Source organism: Babylonia areolata, chromosome 19 (genome assembly GCF_041734735.1).
Source record: "Babylonia areolata isolate BAREFJ2019XMU chromosome 19, ASM4173473v1, whole genome shotgun sequence".
In the NCBI taxonomy this organism is placed as follows: Eukaryota; Metazoa; Mollusca; class Gastropoda; order Neogastropoda; family Buccinidae; genus Babylonia; species Babylonia areolata.
Genome location: NC_134894.1, coordinates 52,021,099 through 52,042,840, shown reverse-complemented (window position 1 = coordinate 52,042,840; position 21,742 = coordinate 52,021,099). Strand labels below are relative to the sequence as shown.

The following is a 21,742-nucleotide window of genomic DNA, read 5'->3' as shown; positions in this document are numbered from 1 at the left end:
CGCGATCGTCCAATTGAGCTACATAATTATGTGACCTGGTTGGAGACATAATTTGACAAAATACAAGAACACCAGAGAATCGACAGACAGACAGAAAATACGAAAAAAACTTAGCTGTATGAAGAGCACAGGAACAGGAGTCATGATGGCTGCCGGAAAAAGAGGGCGCTAGCCAGCGGGACAAAGGGGAGGTTACCTACTTCCGGAAGGTTATCGGCCGTAGTTACTTTCGTTTTCTCCGCATAGGCGGATAGTAGTTTGCACAGGACAGGAATGTCAGACCCCTGCCGGAGTCTGCACTAGTTGGGCCACGGTAAGTATGTTTTTTTTGTTGTTTTTTTTTGCTGCCCCATCATCTGCACCGTTTCAGTGGCATTACTCCCACGCCGCTCATTTAGATTCCCCCATACACGGCCACACCTGGGTTCATCCATCACAGTTCCAGCGTCGGTAGTCCACAGGGAACCATCGATGTTAGGTCGCCAGGAGGCCACACACCAGAGGAGACCCTGCACTGCTGCTGAGTCACTTCGGTGGTGTCCATGGTGCCTGTTCTGATTTAACGTACTTAGGACACCACCTACTAAGCCCCCTACTAACGACAGTAATGGCTTAGTCGCGGAGCCAGACTGAGTGAGTGTCCCTCCCAGAGTGGAGACCGCCACCACGTCCTTCAAACAACAGCCCCCCATAAATCTGCCGACACTGACAACATTGACAGGACTCACGCCAAGCACAGAAGTGGAGGGGTATCGAAACAGAGCAGGGCATGAAAGGCCACAGACTTTGAGACTATTTTGTTTATATTGATGACGATGAAGGAGGAGGAGGATGACGATGATGATGACAATGTTGCTATGGAGGTCCATTTTGGTTTGGGACTGCGTGACAAAGCTGTACTCTACGCTTCCTGTCATAATGATATCCCGGCGTTAACCAGGCCCGAGAGATACAGACACTTGCAGTGTTGGTCAGATAATTAGAGCAACACACCCAAAGACACATCCTTGAAGTGGATGACACTCGACTGTGTGGTCCCAGTCTCCCCATTTAAGCCCACTGCACACTCAGCTCTGGGTAGGAGCCAGCCATGGGCCAAAAAACCCACCTCCGCTGGGATTCGAACCCGCGTCCTCCCAGCCGCCAGTCCACGACGCTACACGGTAAGTATGTTATTTAAATGTAATTTTAGATAGAAAATTTCCTTTAATTGTCATAATTCAATGTATGATCTCCTCTCATCATGTGCCTATCATCAGCAAATTTTGTAATGTGTGTTCTGTTTCATTAATATCAAATCCAGTAATCAGTGTGTTCTCTTGTCATCATGCCGAAGATTTTAGCATTAAAAGGAAAAGGTAAGGTGAAGCTGCTCAGTTTAAGTCCTGTTCAGCTGGGTTCATATTGCTCTGGTGGCGCTTCACTGGGGGCGGGCCACTGTTGTGTATGTCTCCTGCTTGTTTCACCTATTTTTTTGTTGTGTGACTTTGTCCATTTGACTGGAGTGGTATAGTGGTGCTGTGAATGTGTCATGATGCTGAAAACAAATGTTATTCAGCTTTTAATGACTGTGATTTTAAACCCTACACTGCCACAGTAAATAACCTGTTTTGGATTGCTGTGTGCAGGGCCTGATTTTAGCTTTCTTAGGGAGGTTCACTAAACTGTTCACTGCTCATTAATTTATTGAGGTATCCCTAAGATTTTTTGTATATTTTTTCTCATATCCTTTGCTATGAGGTGACAGCATAATGTTGTGATGCTTGTTAATTTTGTGGTAATCATGGATGTGCATGATTTTTTTAAAGACACTTTTGGAAGATGCACTCACACACTCCTGATCATAAAACAACAAACACACTGCAAAAATTGGTTTTCTTGTACATTTACTAACTGAGATTGAAAATAAATCACTCAGGAATAGCGCCAGTGCACAAACTTGGCATGGTAGTCCATGAAACAACCATACTGGTATTACTGTGTGCCAGGGCAAAATACTGATTTGATCTGTACGTTCACTGAACTGTTTACCTCTTCTACACATACACACAAACCACACACACACACAAGTTCAAATGTATGCAAATACACACCCACGTGACCACACATGCACACACATAAAAGCCCCCTCATACACACACATACACAATGATACACACACACAACTCCCCAAACACACACACACAGTGATAAAATCACACACACATACAACACACCACACAAACAAGTGTAAATGTACATAATTTACTCACAGATGCATGCACACACATACACATGCCTGAATTATACACACACATGTATACATGTATACACACATGCATACACACACATGCATGTATGCACCAGCATGCACACAAGCACAAATTTACATATAAGGTACACTTGTATGCCCCACACAGTGACACACCCACACATCCATACAGTGACACACACACACACACACACACACACACACACACACACACACACACACTTCTATCATATAATCCTCATCACGACCACTGATGTTTGTAATGCTGAAAAGAGAGAAAGACAATGAGTGGAAGGGAGGAAAGAGGAAAAAAGATGGAAAGTAATAAGCTCACCTGAAACCGGTTTCTTGTCATCACTGAACTGAAGACAGGTATTCAGTACAACAGCTTTGTTGACCAGTGCAGTTCAATGGTAGGCAGCACTTTACGCCAGGGTTACCAGTAAAGGCAACCTTTGGATTTGGTGGTTGTGCATCAGCAACTTTCCACTCAGAAAGCAAGTCCGATTGGGGACCATGCGCTGAACTTTGTGGTCCCGTCGTCTTGATCTTGTTCTTTGCTGTGCTCTGGAATGGCTGCCCTTCCCCCTCCTTCCACTATGATATCTGAAGACAGGATGGGGTGCAGAACTTGTGCTGGAAATCGGTTCTGTCATATCTATGTCCAATTCAACTGCAGCTTCACTTTCAGTCTTACTATCGTGAGGCTGAAAATCCGTTTCAGCAACGTCACACACAGCTTCTGACAAAAGAGGATGGTGTAGGTTATCATCACTCATCATTGTCTGAATCACTTCCATTTGGTTTTCCAAAGTCTTTGTCACAACTGTCTAGGTCATTTAATACTTCTTGTTATGCTTCCAAAGCACTTAACACTTGAAAAGAGGTCTGCTTGTCGAGGTGTGCTGCCATCTTGAATTATGGCGAAGCGTCTCTTTCAAACTATTTTATCACTCATGAATAATTCTTCCAATGGTCATTGTGAAAGAACTGTGTTTTGACATCCGTGTGAGAAGCTGGACCTGTTTTCCAGTATTATCTCCCACTTATTTTTCTGAGATTTCGCTGATGAAACTATGGTTGTGGGCGGACAAATTTCTGGAAATGACTCCGTGTTAGCCATGGGGCAAGCAGGGAGGAGGTCAGTATTCAGTGTGTGTAATATATTGGTGTGGTTGCACCCGTGTGAAAATGGCGGCCAGCAGGGTGCAGGTACCTTACATTTGATAAATTATTCTCTTGGCACTTTACTGCTTCTCCAAACTGTTCAGAACTGCTTTTCTCCCAACTTCGAAACTTTTTTTAACAGAAATTAAACAGACAACAATAACTGTAGTGACCACAGGACTGACAGGTGACACATACATAAGAGAGGAAAGATAGGAGTAAGAAGATGACTGAGATGATGTAAAACTGACCCCCACTGCCTAGAATAATAATAATAATGATAATAAGTGGACATTTATCAGCGCTTTCATCATTGCACAAAGCGCTTTACAATCCACACAGACACGCATACAAAACACACTCAGTCCTCAACTCACAATCATGGACAATAAACATATATATGCGCATACAAATTTGTACGTACAGTACAAACATATATACATACATACATGCATGCATGCATCCATACATACAAACATACATTCGATGCACACACAATACATGGTTACAAATATACCTACACAATCAACTAATTACTTTCATGTATGAGAGAGGGTCTAGAGGAAATGCAGCTGGAAGAGGAAAGTCCTGAGGTTAGATTTAAAGGAAGGCAGTGAGGGCCTGTGATGGATGTGGTGAGGCAGAGTTCCATATTTGAAAAGCAGATGATGAAAAGGCTCGACCACTGTGCTGTTCTCTTTTGTATTTTGGGACATGAAAGGTTCTATCATCAGCAGCAGAGCAAAGAGAGTGGTAGGGTACATAGATTTGAAAGATGTCAGAGAGGTATTGGGGTGCAGCTCCAGATATGACATGGTAGTAGAGACAGGCAGCTTTGTATTTGATTCTTTGCTCTATGGGTAACCAGTGCAACTCTTTTAGAAGGGGTGTGCAGTGTGCGTATCTTTTTGCTTTATAAATCAGTTTGGCAGCGGAATTTTATACCTGCTGTAGTGGTCTGAGGAGTGTTTGCAGACAACTGATGAGAAGAGAATTGCATTAGTCTAATTTAGAGAGTATGCATGAACTAACTAGTGTTTGGTTGCATTGAGTGTGAGGTAGTGGCGTATGGTGCTGATTTGTCTGAGTTCAAAGTAGGCTGCTTGACAGGTTTTGCTGATGTGATACTGCATGGAAAGATCTTTATCGAGGAAAAAGCCAAGGTCATGGACATGATCAGAGAATGAGATAGAAGAGTTTCCGAGATCGGCAGTAGAAGACAGGCAAGTGGCACCTACTAATGGAGGAAGGAGTCTGAGGGCTTCAGTCTTATCATCGTTTAGTTTCAGTTTGTTTTCTGTCATCCAGTTTTTCACTTCTGTGACAGTCTTGGAGAGTTTGAATAAGATGTTCATAATCTGGAGGGGAATCAGAATGTTTAAGTTTGTGATCAGCATACATTTCATGACGGATGGAATAAGTGTCAATGAAAGGTGTGAGTGGAGTGGTGTAGAGTATGAAGAGCTCTGGGTCGAGCACAGAGCCTTGGGGAACACAAAAATCAAGAGTGGATTCAGAAGATCTATTTCCGTTTACAAGGACGATTTGCTTTCTGTCAGAGATATAAGATCGAAACCAGTTAAGGGCAGTGCTTGTAATTCCAAAAGTTTGATTCAAACGTGAAAGAAGTATATCATAATCTATCGAATCTAAGGCTGTTGAAAGGTCCAAAAGTAGATGAACCTTCACTCTGTGAGACCAAACGGATGTAACACCAACTTCGATGAACTGCAAACCAATGCAACTTTTTTGAGAGAGTACAGGAATTCATGTTTGTTATGTTTTACTGAGACATGACTCTGTGACAAAATCAGTGATGACACTGTTTCATTCAGCGGATTTGGATGTTGGTTCAGGACAGACAGGGACTGTGACGTTACTGGCAAGAAAAGAAGGTGGTGGCATGTGCCTGTTTGTGAGGGAACGGTGGTGCAGTAGGTCAGGTGTGACGGCTAGAAAAAAAACTGTGGATGCCTGACATGGAACTGTTGTCAGTGTCCTTACGATCCCACTGCCTGCCCCGTGAGTTTGGCCAGTTGTTCATCACTGTGTACTACATCCCACCCTCTGCTTGTGCTGCACATGCAGCCTCTGACATTACTGACACTGTCTGCTCCTCGCATCTTCTCTGTCCTTGTGCTTCATCTTTTATATTGGGAGATTTTGATCATTGTAATTTAAGTACACATTTACCGTCTTTTAAACAGTATGTCTCTTGTGCAACACATAGCAACCAGATTCTTGATATGTGCTATGGAAATATAACCCGTGCATACAAGTCAGTTGTTCTTCTAACTGATGGCACATCAGATTACAATACCATTTTTATCTTCTTCCTTCATACAGACCAAAAATTCAGAAAGGACCAGTAATTAAAAAGAGTATGAAAGTATGGATGCCTGATAGTGTGGATGAACTCAAAGGTTGTTATGAATGCACAGATTGGAATGTATTACTTGAATTATGTGACAGTGTGGATGAAGCTACAGATGTGATATCATCTTACATATCTTTTTGTGAGGACATTTAAGAAAAAAATGCCTCTCTGACCTGACATGTTCATCAATGATATAAAGGTTGAAAGAGTGCTTGAATACAAATACATAGGAACTATTTTTATCTTAAGCTGAATTTTACTTCTAATACAAATTTTATTCACAAAAGGTGCCAGTCTTGCATCTGTTGTCTGTAGAAACTTCAAAACACCAGAAATAATTAAAAAGTACATCAAGGATTTTAAAGATGCTTTATTGAATCTGTTTTAACTTTTTCATTTATATGCTGGTATTGGGGTCTCGCTGTAAGAAGTAAGAATATACTGAACAAGATTATGAATGTGTGCAGTAAGGTTGTGGGTGTGAGACAGGACAGTTTGAGTGAATTGTACAATTGATAATCAGATATGTGACTGGAAAAAAAAAGTATGCTGGAGTGTATGTGTGTGGAATATGACATCTTAACTCAATGTACTGTTGAATTACTTATTGTCTATGTCTACTTTTAGTTGGCTGTTTTATGCCTATCCTTTAACTGTGATTATTATTGCATATGTATGGCTGTGATGATGTGTGTATGATTTACTCAAAGTTACATTTAAGGGTGTTTTGTTGTTGTTGTCTACTGTGATTATTGATTGTATGCATGGTTTGCCCAAGGTTGACATCTAAGCATTTTATGTCTTTTTATGTACACATATTGGGTGACTATGATGTTCATGTTTTGTTTATGTGTTTCAGCACCACAAAAGAATTTTGTTGAGATAATAAAGTATTCTGTAGTCTGTATTCCCTCTGTTTGACAGAGCTAGAAAAACAGCTGAGTGGACAACCTTTGGGGATGTCAGCCCCCACCCCAGCTGCACCCCCTACAACCCTGGCACCACCCCTCAGCACCTGCACCCCTTTTGTTCACTGCCACACACCTGTCACTGAGTGGCAGGCATCCCTGTCTCACACCCAGAGTGCAGGGTCACCCAGAGAGAAAGAGACAGGGAGGACAGCACTATCTGTTGCTCCACAGAGGGAAAGCCCACATGCACCAAGCCAATCCAACCACAGGTGAGGCAGGAAGACTGTTTTCCTTAGACTGTTGGTGTCAATGTGTCCTGTGGCAGGAATACTGTTTTCCTTAGACTGTTGGTGTCAATGTGTCCTGTGGCAGGAATACTGTTTTCCTTAGACTGTTGGTGTCAATGTGTCCTGTGGCAGGAAGACTGTTTTCCTTAGACTTTTGGTGTCAATGAGTCCTGTGGCAGGAAGACTGTTTTCCTTAGACTGCTGGTGTCAGTGTGCTCTGTGGCAGGAATACTGTTTTCTATAGACTGTTGGTGTCAGTGAGTCCTGTGGCAGGAATACTGTTTCCCTTAGACTGTTGGTGTCAATGAATCCTGTGGCAAGAATACTGTTTCCCTTAGACTGTTGGTGTCAATGAGTCCTGTGGCAAGAATACTGTTTCCCTTAGACTGTTGGTGTCAATGTGTCCTGTGGCAGGAATACTGTTTTCCATAGACTGTTGGTGTCAGTGTGTCCTGTGGCAGGAATACTGTTTTCCATAGACTGTTGGTGTTGATGAGTCCTGTGGCAGGAATACTGTTTTCCATAGACTGTTGGTGTCAGTGTGTCCTGTGGCAGGAAGACTGTTTTCCATAGACTGTTGTTGTTGATGAGTCCTGTGGCAGGAATACTGTTTTCCATAGACTGTTGGTGTCAGTGTGTTCTGTGGCAGGAATACTTTTTTCCATAGACTGTTGGTGTCAATGTGTCCTGTGGCAGGAATACTGTTTTCCTCAGACAGTTGGTGTCAATGAGTCCTGTGGCAGGAAGACTGTTTTCCTTAGACTGTTGGTGTCAATGTGTCCTGTGGCAGGAAGACTGTTTTCCTTAGACTGTTGGTGTCAGTGTGTCCTGTGGCAGGAATACTGTTTTCCTCAGACAGTTGGTGTCAATGTGTCCTGTGGCAGGAAGACTGTTTTCCTCAGACAGTTGGTGTCAATGAGTCCTGTGGCAGGAGGCTTCAGGGGAAGGCAACATGCTCTGCCCACAAGCTTTTTTTTAACTTTAGATTTGCAGTTGTCATGACAGATAAGGTTATCAATCAATCACAATGTGGTGGAGTTTATCGACCTGTTGGCTGATGCCCTTGACCCATTCAGTGCCAGATAATTCTGCCAAAAATAAAGAGCTCTCCCCTAGCCAGGAAATTTTGAGGATTCAGGGGTCATTAATTTTTCTTCATACTGTTTTCCTTAGACAGTTGGTGTCAGTGTGTCCTGTGGCAGGAAGACTGTTTTCCTCAGACAGTTGGTGTCAATGAGTCCTGTGGCAGGAGGCTTCAGGGGAAGGCAACATGCTCTGCCCACAAGGAGATACAGAAGCAACGTAAATGTTTTTTATGAAGGAAATTAAACATGTATTCTGAATCTGGGCTTTTTTCCCCCAGTGATTTTGATTGTAGATAAGTATTTAGGCATTTCGAAGTGATGATAATATTTTTTTGTGCATCAGAAGAGGCTATTTCCACCAGCACAGTATGACAGAAACAAACAAAATACAGCTGGAAATAGCATGCTTATTGTCATATACTTTTAGAAGAAATTGAAATAGGTTGTACATTTGATAACAATCACAACGCATGTAGACATGCTTGTGAATAATTGTCCTAAGAATGACAAACATGGGTTCAGCTAAGATAAAAAGTCAGTCATGTTATCAGATACTGAGCTGTCAGGCTTTTTTAACACCTAAGAGTGTATCCACTTTTGAGCGGGAAGGTCTTTGATGATACTCCCTCCTGGTTGCAACTGAACCAATAAAGTGTTTGCTGTGGATTGGGGTTTGCCTCCTCTGCAAAGAAGTCGGTCAACTGATCAGTGTTGAAAAGTGTGAACATCTAAAAACATGTGATTCCTACCCATTGTACTGTGAAGTTCAGTCTATAAGCCGCGACTTTTTACTCCAGCTTCAACCTCTGCGGCTTAATCAATGATGCGGCTTATTTGAGGATTTTAACAATCCTGGGAGTGCCACATTCTTGTCTATTCTTAGCTGCCCTTCAACTCACCAAAATCATGATTTCTGTCCATGAATTTTTGGATGAGTTTCAGGACAGCGTGCTAACTGTTCATGTTTTATAAATCAAATCCCCACACATTAAAGCCTTCAGATCAGCATTCAGTTCTACTCTGCTCAAGCGTACACCCTCATCATGCCGAAAATGCGACGTAATGCCTGTGATGCAGCCTTCAAATTAAAGGCGATCGACCTAGCAGACGGTGCAAGCGGCGAACCAGCAGTGACCTGCACTTTGCATTCATGTTCATGAAGTGAAAGCGAGGTTGAAGTCGGTGACAAGATGGCGGAGGAAGCTGTGCTGGTTCTCTTAAACTCAGACACTGAAGACGAAGATTTCAGTGGATTCAGTGAGCAGGATGATGTTGAATAAATGTGACTATCCCTAAATTATGGATCTTATTTTCGTTGTTTTTTTTGTTTTTTGTTTTTTTTGTGGCACTAGCAGTATTTTCGCTTGCTTTTCTTTGTGTTGTTCCTGCTTGTGTTTATTTCATAACCTACAGTATTGACAGCTTTTCTGTAGTATCAGTATGTGTTCCGGTACCGGAAATAAGTTCAGCTTATAAGCCAGTGCGGCTTATGTATGTATAATGTTCAATTTTTTCCAAAATTTAGTGGGTGCGGCTTATATAACAGTGCGCTCAATAGACCGAACTTCACAGTATGTCAGCCCTGGGTTATATGAGAATCGTGTATTATTGGCTGTTGTCCATTTCCTGCTAGTTAAACACTGTGAAAGACAGTTCACTGACGGTCATGGCCACACCCTCTTTCCATACCCTCTGTCTGGTCTTGGACCTATTGTCTTACCCCACTCATCTCTCTCTCCTCCCCCTCATCTTGAATTACATGAAAGTGCACTCTTACTGTCGGTCATTGTCTTCCACTCAAAACTGATGTCTAATTGGATAGGTGGACTGGACAAATTGTTGGATATTGCTAAAGTTTCATTACTGTCATTTTCATCATCTTTGAGTTCAAACCAATCATCAGACAATGTAGATACATCTTTTATTGTTATGACCACATTATAAACATCTGCACAGCCTGCAAAGTTGTGTAAATCTGTTGACTGGGACCTCTGTCTTTGCTGGACAAAGTTTCTGATGCTCATTTTGCATATGACACAAACCCACTTTTCATGCGCACTCAACCTAGTCCGGTTAGCAAAACATTATTGAGAACAAAAGGGGTCCTCCAACTGATGCATTCTCATTTAAATAGTATGTTTATAATCCAGGCACATTAAACTAACCGTTCAGTCTGTTTTGTGTTCATTGGACCAAACTTCAATAAAAAAACCACAAAAAAAACAAGAGAGGCAAAGCCTTCAAGACTCACTTGTGATACACTTAAAAAAATTAAAAAATCCAAGCTTTTTATGTATTGAGTATAATTTCAAAATGTAATGTTTAAGATGAGAAAGATCAGTTTAAAGCAAATTAACTCCCCTAGCAAATACAGAGTAATTTCCCTTTTTTACTATCTGCACCAAAACGTTTGCAAAATAAATAAAACTTCCATGCTTAGCAAAAGAAGTTCCTGTTTGAACAAAAAATGATAATAATGACTGCTGTAGCTGTTGGGTCAGAATATCAGATCAAAGTGCCAAGTTTAGAGAATACAAAAAATATAAATATAACAGTAAATGCAGTTTGCATATAATTAGGCTTCATTCTTTATTTTTTTGTGCCCATCCCAGAGGTGCAATATTGTTTTAAACAAGATGACTGGAAAGAACTGAATTTTTCCTATTTTTATGCCAAATTTGGTGTCAACTGACAAAGTATTTGCAGAGAAAATGTCAATGTTAAAGTTTACCATGGACACACAGACACACACACACACACACACACACACACAGAGACAACTGAACACCGAGTTAAAACATAGACTCACTTTGTTTACACAAGTGAGTCAAAAATCCGAACAGATGCAGGATGTCAGTGCACGTCTTGCAGGTACTACGGCAACATTTTGTGTAGGACAGCAGCTGACGTGTTGTTGGCATTGAATGAGTTAAGGTCTAGTTGTTTGGGGGGGCTGTGGTGTTGCTCCATGGAAGGTGGTGTGGTTCTAGGCGTGGGGCCCTGGCTGTCTGTTGGGTTTGTAGGTCCATTATGTCTTGTGGGGGGCCATGGCTGTCTGTTGGGTTTGTAGGTCCATTGTGTCTTGTGGGGGGCCATGGCTGCTTGTTCAGTTCTGGGTCCATTGTGTCTTGTGGGGGGCCATGGCTGCCTGTTGGGTTTGTAGGTCTGTTGTGTCTTGTAGGGAGCCATGGCTGCCTGTTCAGTTTGTAGGTCCATTGTGTCTTGTGGGGGGAGATGGCTGCCTGTTGGGTTTGTAGGTCCATTGTGTCTTGTGGAGGGCCGTGGCTGGCTATTGGGTTTGTAGGTCCATTGTATCTTGTGGGGAGCCCTGGCTGCCTGTTCAGCTTGTAGGTCCATTGTGTCTTGTGGGGGGCCATGGTTGTCTGTTGGGTTTATAGGTCCCTTGTGTCTTGTGGGGGGCCATGGCTGTCTGTTGGGTTTGTAGGTCCATTGTGTCTTTTGGGGGGGCATGGCTGTCTGTTCAGTTTGTAGGTCCATTGTGTCTTGTGAGGGGGGCGGGGGGGGGGCGGGGGAGGGGGGGCATGGCTATCAGTTTGGTTTGTAGTTCCATTGTGTCTTGTGGGGGGCCATGGCTGCCTGTTGGGTTTGTAGGTCCATTGTGTCTTGTTGGGGGCCTTGGCTGCCTCTTCAGCTTGTAGGTCCATTGTGTCTTGTGGGGGACCATGGCTGGTTGTTGGGTTTGTAGGTCCATTGTGTCTTTTGGGGGGGCCATGGCTGTCTGTTCAGGTTGCAGATCCACTGTGTCTTGTGGGGGACCATGGCTATGTGTTGGGTTTGTAGGTCCATTGTGTCTTGTGGGGGGTCATGGCTATCTGTTTCGTTTGTTGGTCCATTGTGTCTTGTGGGGGACCATGGCTGCCTGTTGGGTTTGTAGGTCCATTGTGTCTTGTGGGGGGCCATGGCTACCTGTTCAGCTTGTAGGTCCATTGCGTCTTGTGGGGGGCCATGGCTGCTTGTTCAGTTCTTGGTACATTGTGTCTTGTGGGGGGCCATGGCTGCCTGTTGGGTTTGTAGGTCCATTGTCTCTTGTGGGGGGCCATGGTTTCCTGTTGGGTTTGTAGGTCCACTGTGTCGTGGGGGACCATGGCTGGTTGTTGGGTTTGTAGGTCCATTGTGTCTTGTGGGGGGGCATGGCTGCCTGTTGGGTTTGTAGGTCCATTATGTCTTGTGGCAGGCTGTGGCTGGCTATTGGGTTCGTAGGTCCATTGTGTCTTGTGGGGGGCCATGGCTATCTGTTGGGTTTGTAGGTCCATTGTATCTTGTGGTGAGCCCTGGCTACCTGTTTAGCTTGTAGGTCCATATCTTGTGGGGGGCCATGGCTGTCTGTTCAGCTTGTAGGCCCATTGTGTCTTGTTGGTGGCCATTGCTGCCTGTATTTGTATATGTATTGTATTAGTATTTGTATTTCTTTTTATCACATCAGATTTCTGTGAGAAATTCGGGCTGCTCTCCCCAGGGAGAGCGCGTCGCTACACTACAGCGCCACCCTTTTTTTTTTGTATTTTTTCCTGCGTGTAGTTTTATTTGTTTTTCCTATCGAGGTGGATTTTTCTACAGAATTTTGCCAGGAACAACCCTTTTGTTGCCGTGGGTTCTTTTACGTGGGCTAAGTGCATGCTGCACACGGGACCTCGGTTTATCGTCTCATCCGAATGACTAGCGTCCAGACCACCACTCACGGTCTAGTGGATGGGGAGAAAATATCGGCGGCTGAACCGCGATTCGAACCAGCGCACTCAGATTCTCTCGCTTCCTAGGCGGACGCGTTACCTCTAGGCCATCACTCCACTCCATTTGGGTTCGTAGGTCCATTGTGTCTTGTTGGGGCCATGGCTGCCTGTTCAGTTGTAGGTCCATTGTGTCTTATGGGGAGCCATGGCTGCCTGTTCAGCTTATAGGTCCATTGTGTCTTATGGGGGGCCATGGCTGTCTGTTGGGTTTGTAGGTTCATTGTGTCTTGTGCGGGGGCCATGGCTGACTGTTCAGCTTGTAGGTCCATTGTGTCTTGTGGGGGGCCCTGGCTGCTTGTTCAGTTCTGGGTCCATTGTGTCTTGTGGGGAGCCATGGCTACCTGTTGGGTTTGTAGGTCCGTTGTGTCTTGTAGGGAGCCATGGCTGCCTGTTCAGCTTGTAGGTCCATTGTGTCTTGTGGGGGGAGATAGCTGCCTGTTGGGTTTGTAGGTCCATTGTGTCTTGTGGAGGGCCGTGGCTCGCTATTGGGTTTGTAGGTCCATTGTATCTTGTGGGGAGCCCTGGCTTCCTGTTCAGCTTGTAGGTCCATTGTTTCTTGTGCGGGGCCATGGTTGTCTGTTCAGCTTGTAGGTCCATTGTGTCTTGTAGGGGGCCATGGCTGTCTGTTGGGTTTGTAGGTCCATTGTGTCTTGTGTGGGGCCATGGTTGTCTGTTCAGCTTGTAGGTCCATTGTGTCTTGTGGGAGGGGGGCGGGGCATGGCTATCAGTTTGGTTTGTAGTTCCATTGTGTCTTGTGGGGGGCCATGGCTGCCTGTTGGGTTTGTAGGTCCATTGTGTCTTTTGGTGGGTCATGGCTGTCTGTTCAGGTTGGAGATCCACTGTGTCTTGTGGGGGACCATGGCCATGTGTTGGGTTTGTAGGTCCATTGTGTCTTGTGGGGGGTCATGGCTGTCTGTTTCGTTTGTAGGTCCATTGTGTCTTGTGGGGGACCATGGCTGCCTGTTGGGTTTATAGGTCCATTGTGTCTTGTGGGGGGCCATGGCTGCTTGTTCAGTTCTGGGTCCATTGTGTCTTGTGGGGGGCCATGGCTGCCTGTTAGGTTTGTAGGTCCATTGTCTCTTGTGGGGGACCATAGTTTCCTGTTGGGTTTGTAGGTCCACTGTATCGTGGGGGGCCATGGCTGCTTGTTGGGTTTGTAGGTCCATTGTGTCTTGTGGAGGGCCGTGGCTGGCTATTGGGTTCGTAGGTCTATTGTGTCTTTTGGGAGGCCATGGCTATCTGTTGGGTTTGTAGGTCCATTGTGTCTTGTGGGGGGCCATGGTTTTCTGTTGGGTTTATAGGTCCATTGTGTCTTGTATGGGGCCATGGCTGTCTGTTGGGTTTGTAGGTCCATTGTGTCTTGTGGGGGGCCATGGCTGTCTGTTCAGCTTATAGGTACATTGTGTCTTGTGGAGGGGGGGAGGGGGGCATGACTATCAGTTTGGTTTGTAGTTCCATTGTATCTTTTGGGGGGTCATGGCTGTCTGTTCAGGTTGCAGACCCACTGTGTCTTGTGGGGGACCATGGCCATGTGTTGGGTTTGTAGGTCCATTGTGTCTTGTGGGGGGTCATGGCTGTCTGTTTCGTTTGTAGGTCCATTGTGTCTTGTGGGGGACCATGGCTGCCTGTTGGGTTTATAGGTCCATTGTGTCTTGTGGGGGGCCATGGCTGCTTGTTCAGTTCTGGGTCCATTGTGTCTTGTGGGGGGCCATGGCTGCCTGTTAGGTTTGTAGGTCCATTGTCTCTTGTGTGGGGCCATAGTTTCCTGTTGGGTTTGTAGGTCCACTTTGTCGTGGGGGGCCATGGCTGCTTGTTGGGTTTGTAGGTCCATTGTGTCTTGTGGAGGGCCGTGGCTGGCTATTGGGTTCGTAGGTCCATTGTGTCTTTTGGAGGCCATGGCTATCTGTTGGATTTGTAGGTCCATTGTGTCTTGTGGGGGGCCATGGCTGCCTGTTCAGCTTGTAGGTCCATTGTGTCTTGTGGGGGACCATGGCTGGTTGTTGGGTTTGTAGGTCCATTGTGTCTTTTTGGGGGGCCATGGCTGTCTGTTCAGGTTGCAGATCGATTGTGTCTTGTGGGGGACCATGGCTATGTGTTGGGTTTGTAGGTCCATTGTGTCTTGTGGGGTGTCATGGCTGTCTGTTTTGTTTGTAGGTCCATTGTGTCTTGTGGGGGACCATGGCTGCCTGTTGGGTTTGTAGGTCCATTGTGTCTTGTATGGGGCCCTGGCTGCTTGTTCAGTTCTGGGTCCATTGTGTCTTGTGGGGAGCCATGGCTACCTGTTGGGTTTGTAGGTCCGTTGTGTCTTGTAGGGAGCCATGGCTGCCTGTTCAGCTTGTAGGTCCATTGTGTCTTGTGGGGGGAGATAGCTGCCTGTTGGGTTTGTAGGTCCATTGTGTCTTTTGGAGGGCCGTGGCTTGCTATTGAGTTTGTAGGTCCATTGTATCTTGTGGGGAGCCCTGGCTGCCTGTTCAGCTTGTAGGTCCATTGTGTCTTGTGGGGGGCCATGGTTGTCTGTTGGGTTTATAGGTCCATTGTTTCTTGTGCGGGGCCATGGCTGTCTGTTGGGTTTGTAGGTCCATTGTGTCTTGTGGGGGGCCATGGCTGTCTGTTCAGCTTGTAGGTCCATTGTGTCTTGTGGGAGGGGGGGGGGGCATGGCTATCAGTTTGCTTTGTAGTTCCATTGTGTCTTGTGGGGGGCCATGGCTGCCTGTTGGGTTTGTAGGTCCATTGTGTCTTGTTGGGGGCCTTGGCTGCCTCTTCAGCTTGTAGGTCCATTGTGTCTTGTGGGGGACCATGGCTGGTTGTTGGGTTTCTATGTCCATTGTGTCTTTTGGGGGGTCATGGCTGTCTGTTCAGGTTGCAGATCCACTGTGTCTTGTGGGGGACCATGGCCATGTGTTGGGTTTGTAGGTCCATTGTGTCTTGTGGGGGGTCATGGCTGTCTGTTTCGTTTGTAGGTCCATTGTGTCTTGTGGGGGACCATGGCTGCCTGTTGGGTTTATAGGTCCATTGTGTCTTGTGGGGGGCCATGGCTGCCTGTTAGGTTTGTAGGTCCATTGTCTCTTGTGGGGGGCCATAGTTTCCTGTTGGGTTTGTAGGTCCACTGTGTCGTGGGGGGCCATGGCTGCTTGTTGGGTTTGTAGGTCCATTGTGTCTTGTGGAGGGCCGTGGCTGGCTATTGGGTTCGTAGGTCCATTGTGTCTTTTGGGAGGCCATGGCTATCTGTTGGGTTTGTAGGTCCATTGTGTCTTGTGGGGGGCCATGGCTGCCTGTTCAGCTTGTAGGTCCATTGTGTCTTGTGGGGGACCATGGCTGGTTGTTGGGTTTGTAGGTCCATTGTGTCTTTTTGGGGGGCCATGGCTGTCTGTTCAGGTTGCAGATCGATTGTGTCTTGTGGGGGACCATGGCTATGTGTTGGGTTTGTAGGTCCATTGTGTCTTGTGGGGTGTCATGGCTGTCTGTTTTGTTTGTAGGTCCATTGTGTCTTGTGGGGGACCATTGCTGCCTGTTGGGTTTGTAGGTCCATTGTGTCTTGTATGGGGCCCTGGCTGCTTGTTCAGTTCTGGGTCCATTGTGTCTTGTGGGGAGCCATAGCTGCCTGTTAGGTTTGTAAGTCCATTGTGTCTTGTGGGGGGCCATTGCTACCTGTTCAGCTTGTAGGTCCATTGTGTCTTGTGGGGGGCCATGGCTGCTTGTTGGGTTTGTAGGCCTATTATGTCTTGTAGCAGGCTGTGGCTGGCTATTGGGTTCGTAGGTCCATTGTGTCTTGTGGGGGTCCATGGCTATCTGTTGGGTTTGTAGGTCCATTGTATCTTGTGGCCCTGGCTACCTGTTTAGCTTGTAGGTCCATTGTATATTGTGGGGGGCCATGTCTGTCTGTTCAGCTTGTATGCCCATTGTGTCTTGTTGGTGGCCATTGCTGCCTGTTGGGTTTCTAGGTCCATTGTGTCATGTAGGGGCCATGGCTGGCTGTTGGGTTTCTAGGTCCATTGTGTCTTGTGGGGGACCCTGGCTGCCTGTTCAGTTGTAGGTCCATTGTGTCTTATAGGGAGCCATGGCTGCCTGTTGGGTTTGTAGGTTTCATTGTGTCTTGTGGGGGGCCATGGCTGTCTGTTTGGTTTGTAGGTCCATTGTGTCTTGTGGGGGGCCATGGTTGCCTGTTAGGTTTGTAGGTCCATTGTCTTGTGTGAGGCCATGGCTACCTGTTCAGCTTGTAGGTCCATTGTCTCTTGTGGGGGGCATGGCAGCCTGTTGGGTTTGTACGTCCATTGTGTCTTGTGGGGGGCCATGGCTGCCTGTTGGGTTTGTACGTCCATTGTGTGTTATGGGGGACCCTGGCTGCTTGTTCAGTTCTGGGTTCATTGTGTCTTGTGGGGAGCCATGGCTGCCTGTTGGCTTTGTAGGTCCATTGTGTCTTGTGGGGGGCCATGGCTACCTGTTCAGCTTGTAGGTCCATTGTGTCTTATGGGGGGCTATAGCTGCCTGTTGGGTTTCTAGGTCGATTGTGTCTTGTGGTAGGCATTGGCTGGCTATTGGGTTTATAGGTCCATTGTGTCTTGTGAGGGGCCATGGCTATCTGTTGGGTTTGTAGGTCCATTGGGTCTTGTAGGGAGCCCTGGCTACCTGTTCAGCTTCTAGGTCCATTGTGTCTTGTGGGGGTCCATGGCTGCTTGTTCAGCTTGTAGGTCCATTGTGTCTTGTGCGGGGTCATGGCTGCCTGTTGGGTTTGTAGGTCCATTGTGTCTTATAGTGGACCCTGGCAGCCTGTTCAGTTGTATGTCCATTGTTTCTTGTTGGGAGCCATGGCTGCCCGTTCAGCTTGTAGTTCCATTGTGTCTTGTGCCGGGCCATGGCTGTCTGTTGGGTTTTTATGTCCGTTGTGTCTTGTGCAGGGCCATGGCTGCCTGTTGGTTTTGTAGGTCTATTGTGTCTTGTAGGGGGCCATGGCTGCTTGTTCAGCTTGTAGGTCCATTGTGTCTTGTGCGGGGTCATGGCTGCCTGTTGGGTTTGTAGGTCCATTGTGACTTGTGGGGGCCATGGCTGCCTGTTCAGCTTGTAGGTCCATTGTGTCTTGTGGGGGGCCATGGCTGCCTGTTGGGTTTGTAGGTCCATTGTGTTTTGTGGGGGGCTAAGGCTGCTCATTACGTTTATAGGTCTATTGGGTTTTGTGGGGGTTATAGCTGCCTGTTCAGCTTGTAGGTCCATTGTGTCTTGTAGGTGGCCATGGCTGCCTGTTGAGCTTGTATGTCCATTGTGTCTTGTGGGTGGCCATGGCTGTATATTGGGTTTATAGGTCCATTCTGTCTTGTAGGGGGGCATGGCTTCCTGTTGGGTTTGGAGGTCCATTGTGTCTTGTGGGGGGGTCATGGCTGCCTGTTGGGTTTGTAGGTCCATTGTGTCTTGTGGGGGGTCCCTGGCTGCCTGTTGGGTTTGTAGGTCCATTGTGTCTTGTGGGGGGCCATGGCTGTCTGTTGCGTTTGTAGGTTCATTGTGTCTTGTAGGTGGCCATGGCTGTCTGTTGGGTTTGTAGGTCCATTGTGTCTTGTACGGGGCCATGGCTGCCTGTTGGGTTTGTAGGTCCATTGTGTCTTGTGTGGTGCCATAGCTGCCTGTTGGGTTAGTAGGTCCTTTGTGTCTTGTGGGGGGTCATGGCTGCTTGTGCGGTTTGTAGGTCTATTGTGTCTTGTGGGGGCCATGGCTGCCTGTTGGGTTTGTAGGTCCATTGTGTCTTGTAGGGTGCATGGTGGGCTGTTCATCTTCTAGATCCATTGTGTCTTGTGGGGGTCCCTGGCTGCCTGTTGAGTTTGTAGGTCCATTGTGTCTTGTGGGAGGTCATGACTGCCTTTTGGGTTTGTAGGTCAGTTGTGTCTTGAGGGGGGCCATGGCTCCTGTTCAGCTTGTAGGTCAATTGTGTCTTGTTGGGACAATGGCTGGTTGTTGGGTTTGCAGGTCCATTGTGTCTTGTCTTGTTAGGGACCATTATTGGCTGTTGGGTTTGTAGGTCCATTGGGTCTTCTGGGGGACCATGGCTGTCTGTTGGGTTTGTAGGTCCATTGTGTCTTGTGGGTTTCCATGTCTGCCTGTTGGGTTTGCAGGTTCATTGTGTCTTGTGGGTTTCCATGGCTGCCTGTTGGGTTTGTAGGTCCATTGTGTCTTGTTGGGGGCCATGGCTGCCTGTTGAGTTTGTAGGTCCATTGTGTCTTGTGGGGGACCCTTGCTGCGTGTTCAGTTATGGGTCCATTGTGTCTTGTGGGGAGCCATTGCTGCCTGTTCAGCTTGTAGTTCCATTGTGTCTTGTGGGGGGCCATGGCTGCTTTTTCAGCTTGTAGGTCCGTTGTGTCTTGTGCGGGGTCATGGCTGCCTGTTGGGTTTGTAGGTCCATTGTGTCTTGTGGGGGGCCATGGCTGCCTGTTTAGCTTGTAGGTCCATCGTGTCTTGTGGGGTGCCATGGCTGCCTGTTCACCTCATAGATCCATTGTGTCTTGTGGGAGGGCTATGGCTGTCTGTTGGGTTTGTTGGTCCATTGTGTCTTGTCGGGGGCCATGGCTGCCTGTTGAATTTGTAGGTCCCATGTGTCTTGTGGGGTGTCATGGCTGCCTCTTGCATTTGTAGGTCCATTGTGTCTTGTGGGGGGCCATGGCTGCCTGTTGAGCTTGTAGGTCCATTGTGTCTTGTGGGGGGCCATGTCTGCCTGTTCAGCTTGTAGGTCCATTGTGTCTTGTGGGGTGCCATGGCTGCCTGTTCACCTCATAGATCCATTGTTTCTTGTGGGAGGGCCATGGCTGTCTGTTGGGTTTGTAGGTCCATTGTTTCCTCTGGGGGGCCATGGCTGCCTGTTGGGTTTGTAGGTCCATTGTGTCTTGTGGAGGGCTATGGCTGTCTGTTCAGCTTGTAGGTCCATTCTGTCTCATGGGGTGCCATGGTTGCCTGTTCATCTTGTAGATCCATTGTGTCTTTGGGGGGGCCATGGTTATATGTTGGGTTTGTAGGTCCATTGTTTCTTGTGGGAGTCCATGACTGCCTGTTCATCTTGTAGGTCCATTATGTGTTGTGGTGGGCTATGGCTGCCTGTTTAGCTTGTAGGTCCATTGTGTTGTGTGTGGGGCTATGGCTGTCTGTGTGGTTTGTAGGTTTCATTTTTTCTTGTGGGAGGCCATTGCTACATGTTGGATTTTTAGTTCCATTGTGTCTTTTGGGGGGCCATGGCTGTGTGTTCAGTTTGTAGGTCCATTGTGTCTTGTGGGAGGTCATGGCTACATGTTGGGTTTTTAGGTCCATTGTGTCTTTTGGGGGGCCATGGCTGTCTGTTCAGCTTTTAGGTCCATTGTGTCTTGTGGGAGGCCATGGCTGTCTGTTTGGTTTGTAGGTCTATTGTGTCATGTGGGGGGCCATGGCTGCCTGTTTGGTTTGTAGGTCCACTGTGTCTTGTTGGGGGCCATGGCTGTCTGTTGGGTATGTAGGTCCATTGTGTCTTGTGGGCAGCCATGGCTGCCTGTTCAGCTTGTAGGTTCATTGTGTCTTCTTGTTGGCCATGTCTTCTTGTTGGCCATGGCTGCCATGGCTGGGTTTGTAGTTCTATTGTGTCTTGTGGGGGGCATGGCTGGCTGTTGAGTTTGTAGGTCCATTGTCTCTTGTGGGTGGCCATGGCTGCCTGTTGAGCTTGTAGGTCCATTGTGTCTTGTTGGGGGCCATGGCTGCCTGTTCAGCTTTTAGGTCCATTGTCTCTTGTGAGTGGCCATGGCTGCCTGTTGAGCTTGTAGGTCCATTGTGTCTTGTTGGGGGCCATGACTGCCTGTTCGGTTTATAGGTCCGTTTTGTCTTGTGGGAGGCTGTGGCTGTCTGTTGGGTTTGTAGGTCCATTGTGTCTTGTTAGGGGCCATGGCTGCCTGTTGGGTTTGTAGGTCCATTGTGTCTTGTCGGGGCCATGGCTGCCTGTTGCGTTTGTAGATCCATTGTGTCTTGTCGGGGCCATGGTTGCCTGTCACGTTTGTAGGTCCATTGTGTCGTGTTGGGGGCCATGTCTGGCTGTTGGGGTTGTGGGTCCATTGTGTCTTGTTAGGGGCCATGGCTGCCTGTAGGGTTTGTAGGTCCATTGTGTCGTGTCGGGGGCCATGGCTGGCTGTTGGGTCTGTAGCTCCATTGTGTCGTGTCAGGGGCCATGGCTGTCTGTTGGGTTTGTAGGTCCATTGTGTCTTGTGGGGTGCATGGTGATCTGTTCAGCTTCTATGGCCATTGTGTCTCGTGGGGGGCCCTGGCTGCCTGTTGGGTTTGTAGGTCCATTGTGTCTTGTGGGGTGCATGGTGGGCTGTTCAGCTTCTAGGTCCATTGTGTCTTGTGGGGGGCCCTGGGTGCCTGTTGGGTTTGTAGGTCCATTGTGTGTTGTGGGTTTCCATGGCTGCCTGTTGGGTTTGTAGGTCCATTGTTTCTTGTTTGGGGCCATGGCTGCCTGTTGAGTTTTGTAGGTCCATTGTGTCTTGTGGGGGACCCTTGCTGCCTGTTCAGTTATAGGTCCATTGTGTCTTGTGGGGAGCCATGGCTGCTTGTTCAGCTTGGAAATCTAGAGAAATGGTGTAGCAACTCATGTGAACTAGTGGGGGTGCGTCTCGAAAAACCTGACGGAATTCACAAAAGCATCGCGCTCATCAATGCCTATGTTCACCCAGGAACATGCACAAGAAAAGAGGATTGGGCCTTTTTAGAGGAAATAGAGAACGAACTTGGAGACTCAGTCATTATCTGTGGAGACCTCAATGCAAGATCGAAGCTATGGGACCAGCGGAACACCAACCCACAAGGACTCGTACTTGAAGGAATGATAGGGGAAATTCTTCTTAGCCCATTAACAACCACATCCCCAACTCGCCTTGGAACAAGACAAGTGGACAGTGACAGTGTGATCGACATAGCTCT

At 47.1% G+C, this 21,742-nt stretch overlaps 1 protein-coding gene across 3 annotated transcripts in view; it reads left to right on the top strand.

The window, feature by feature from the left end:
* LOC143293831 (uncharacterized) overlaps positions 1-21,742 on the top strand; it is a 208,714-nt gene that overhangs the window by 146,876 nt on the left and 40,096 nt on the right. For all 3 annotated transcript variants that reach the window (XM_076605113.1, XM_076605112.1, XM_076605111.1), the window contains exon 21: positions 6,720-6,975. In XM_076605113.1, coding sequence (XP_076461228.1) covers positions 6,720-6,975 — 256 coding nt within the window. The remainder of the gene's footprint in view (positions 1-6,719; positions 6,976-21,742) is intronic.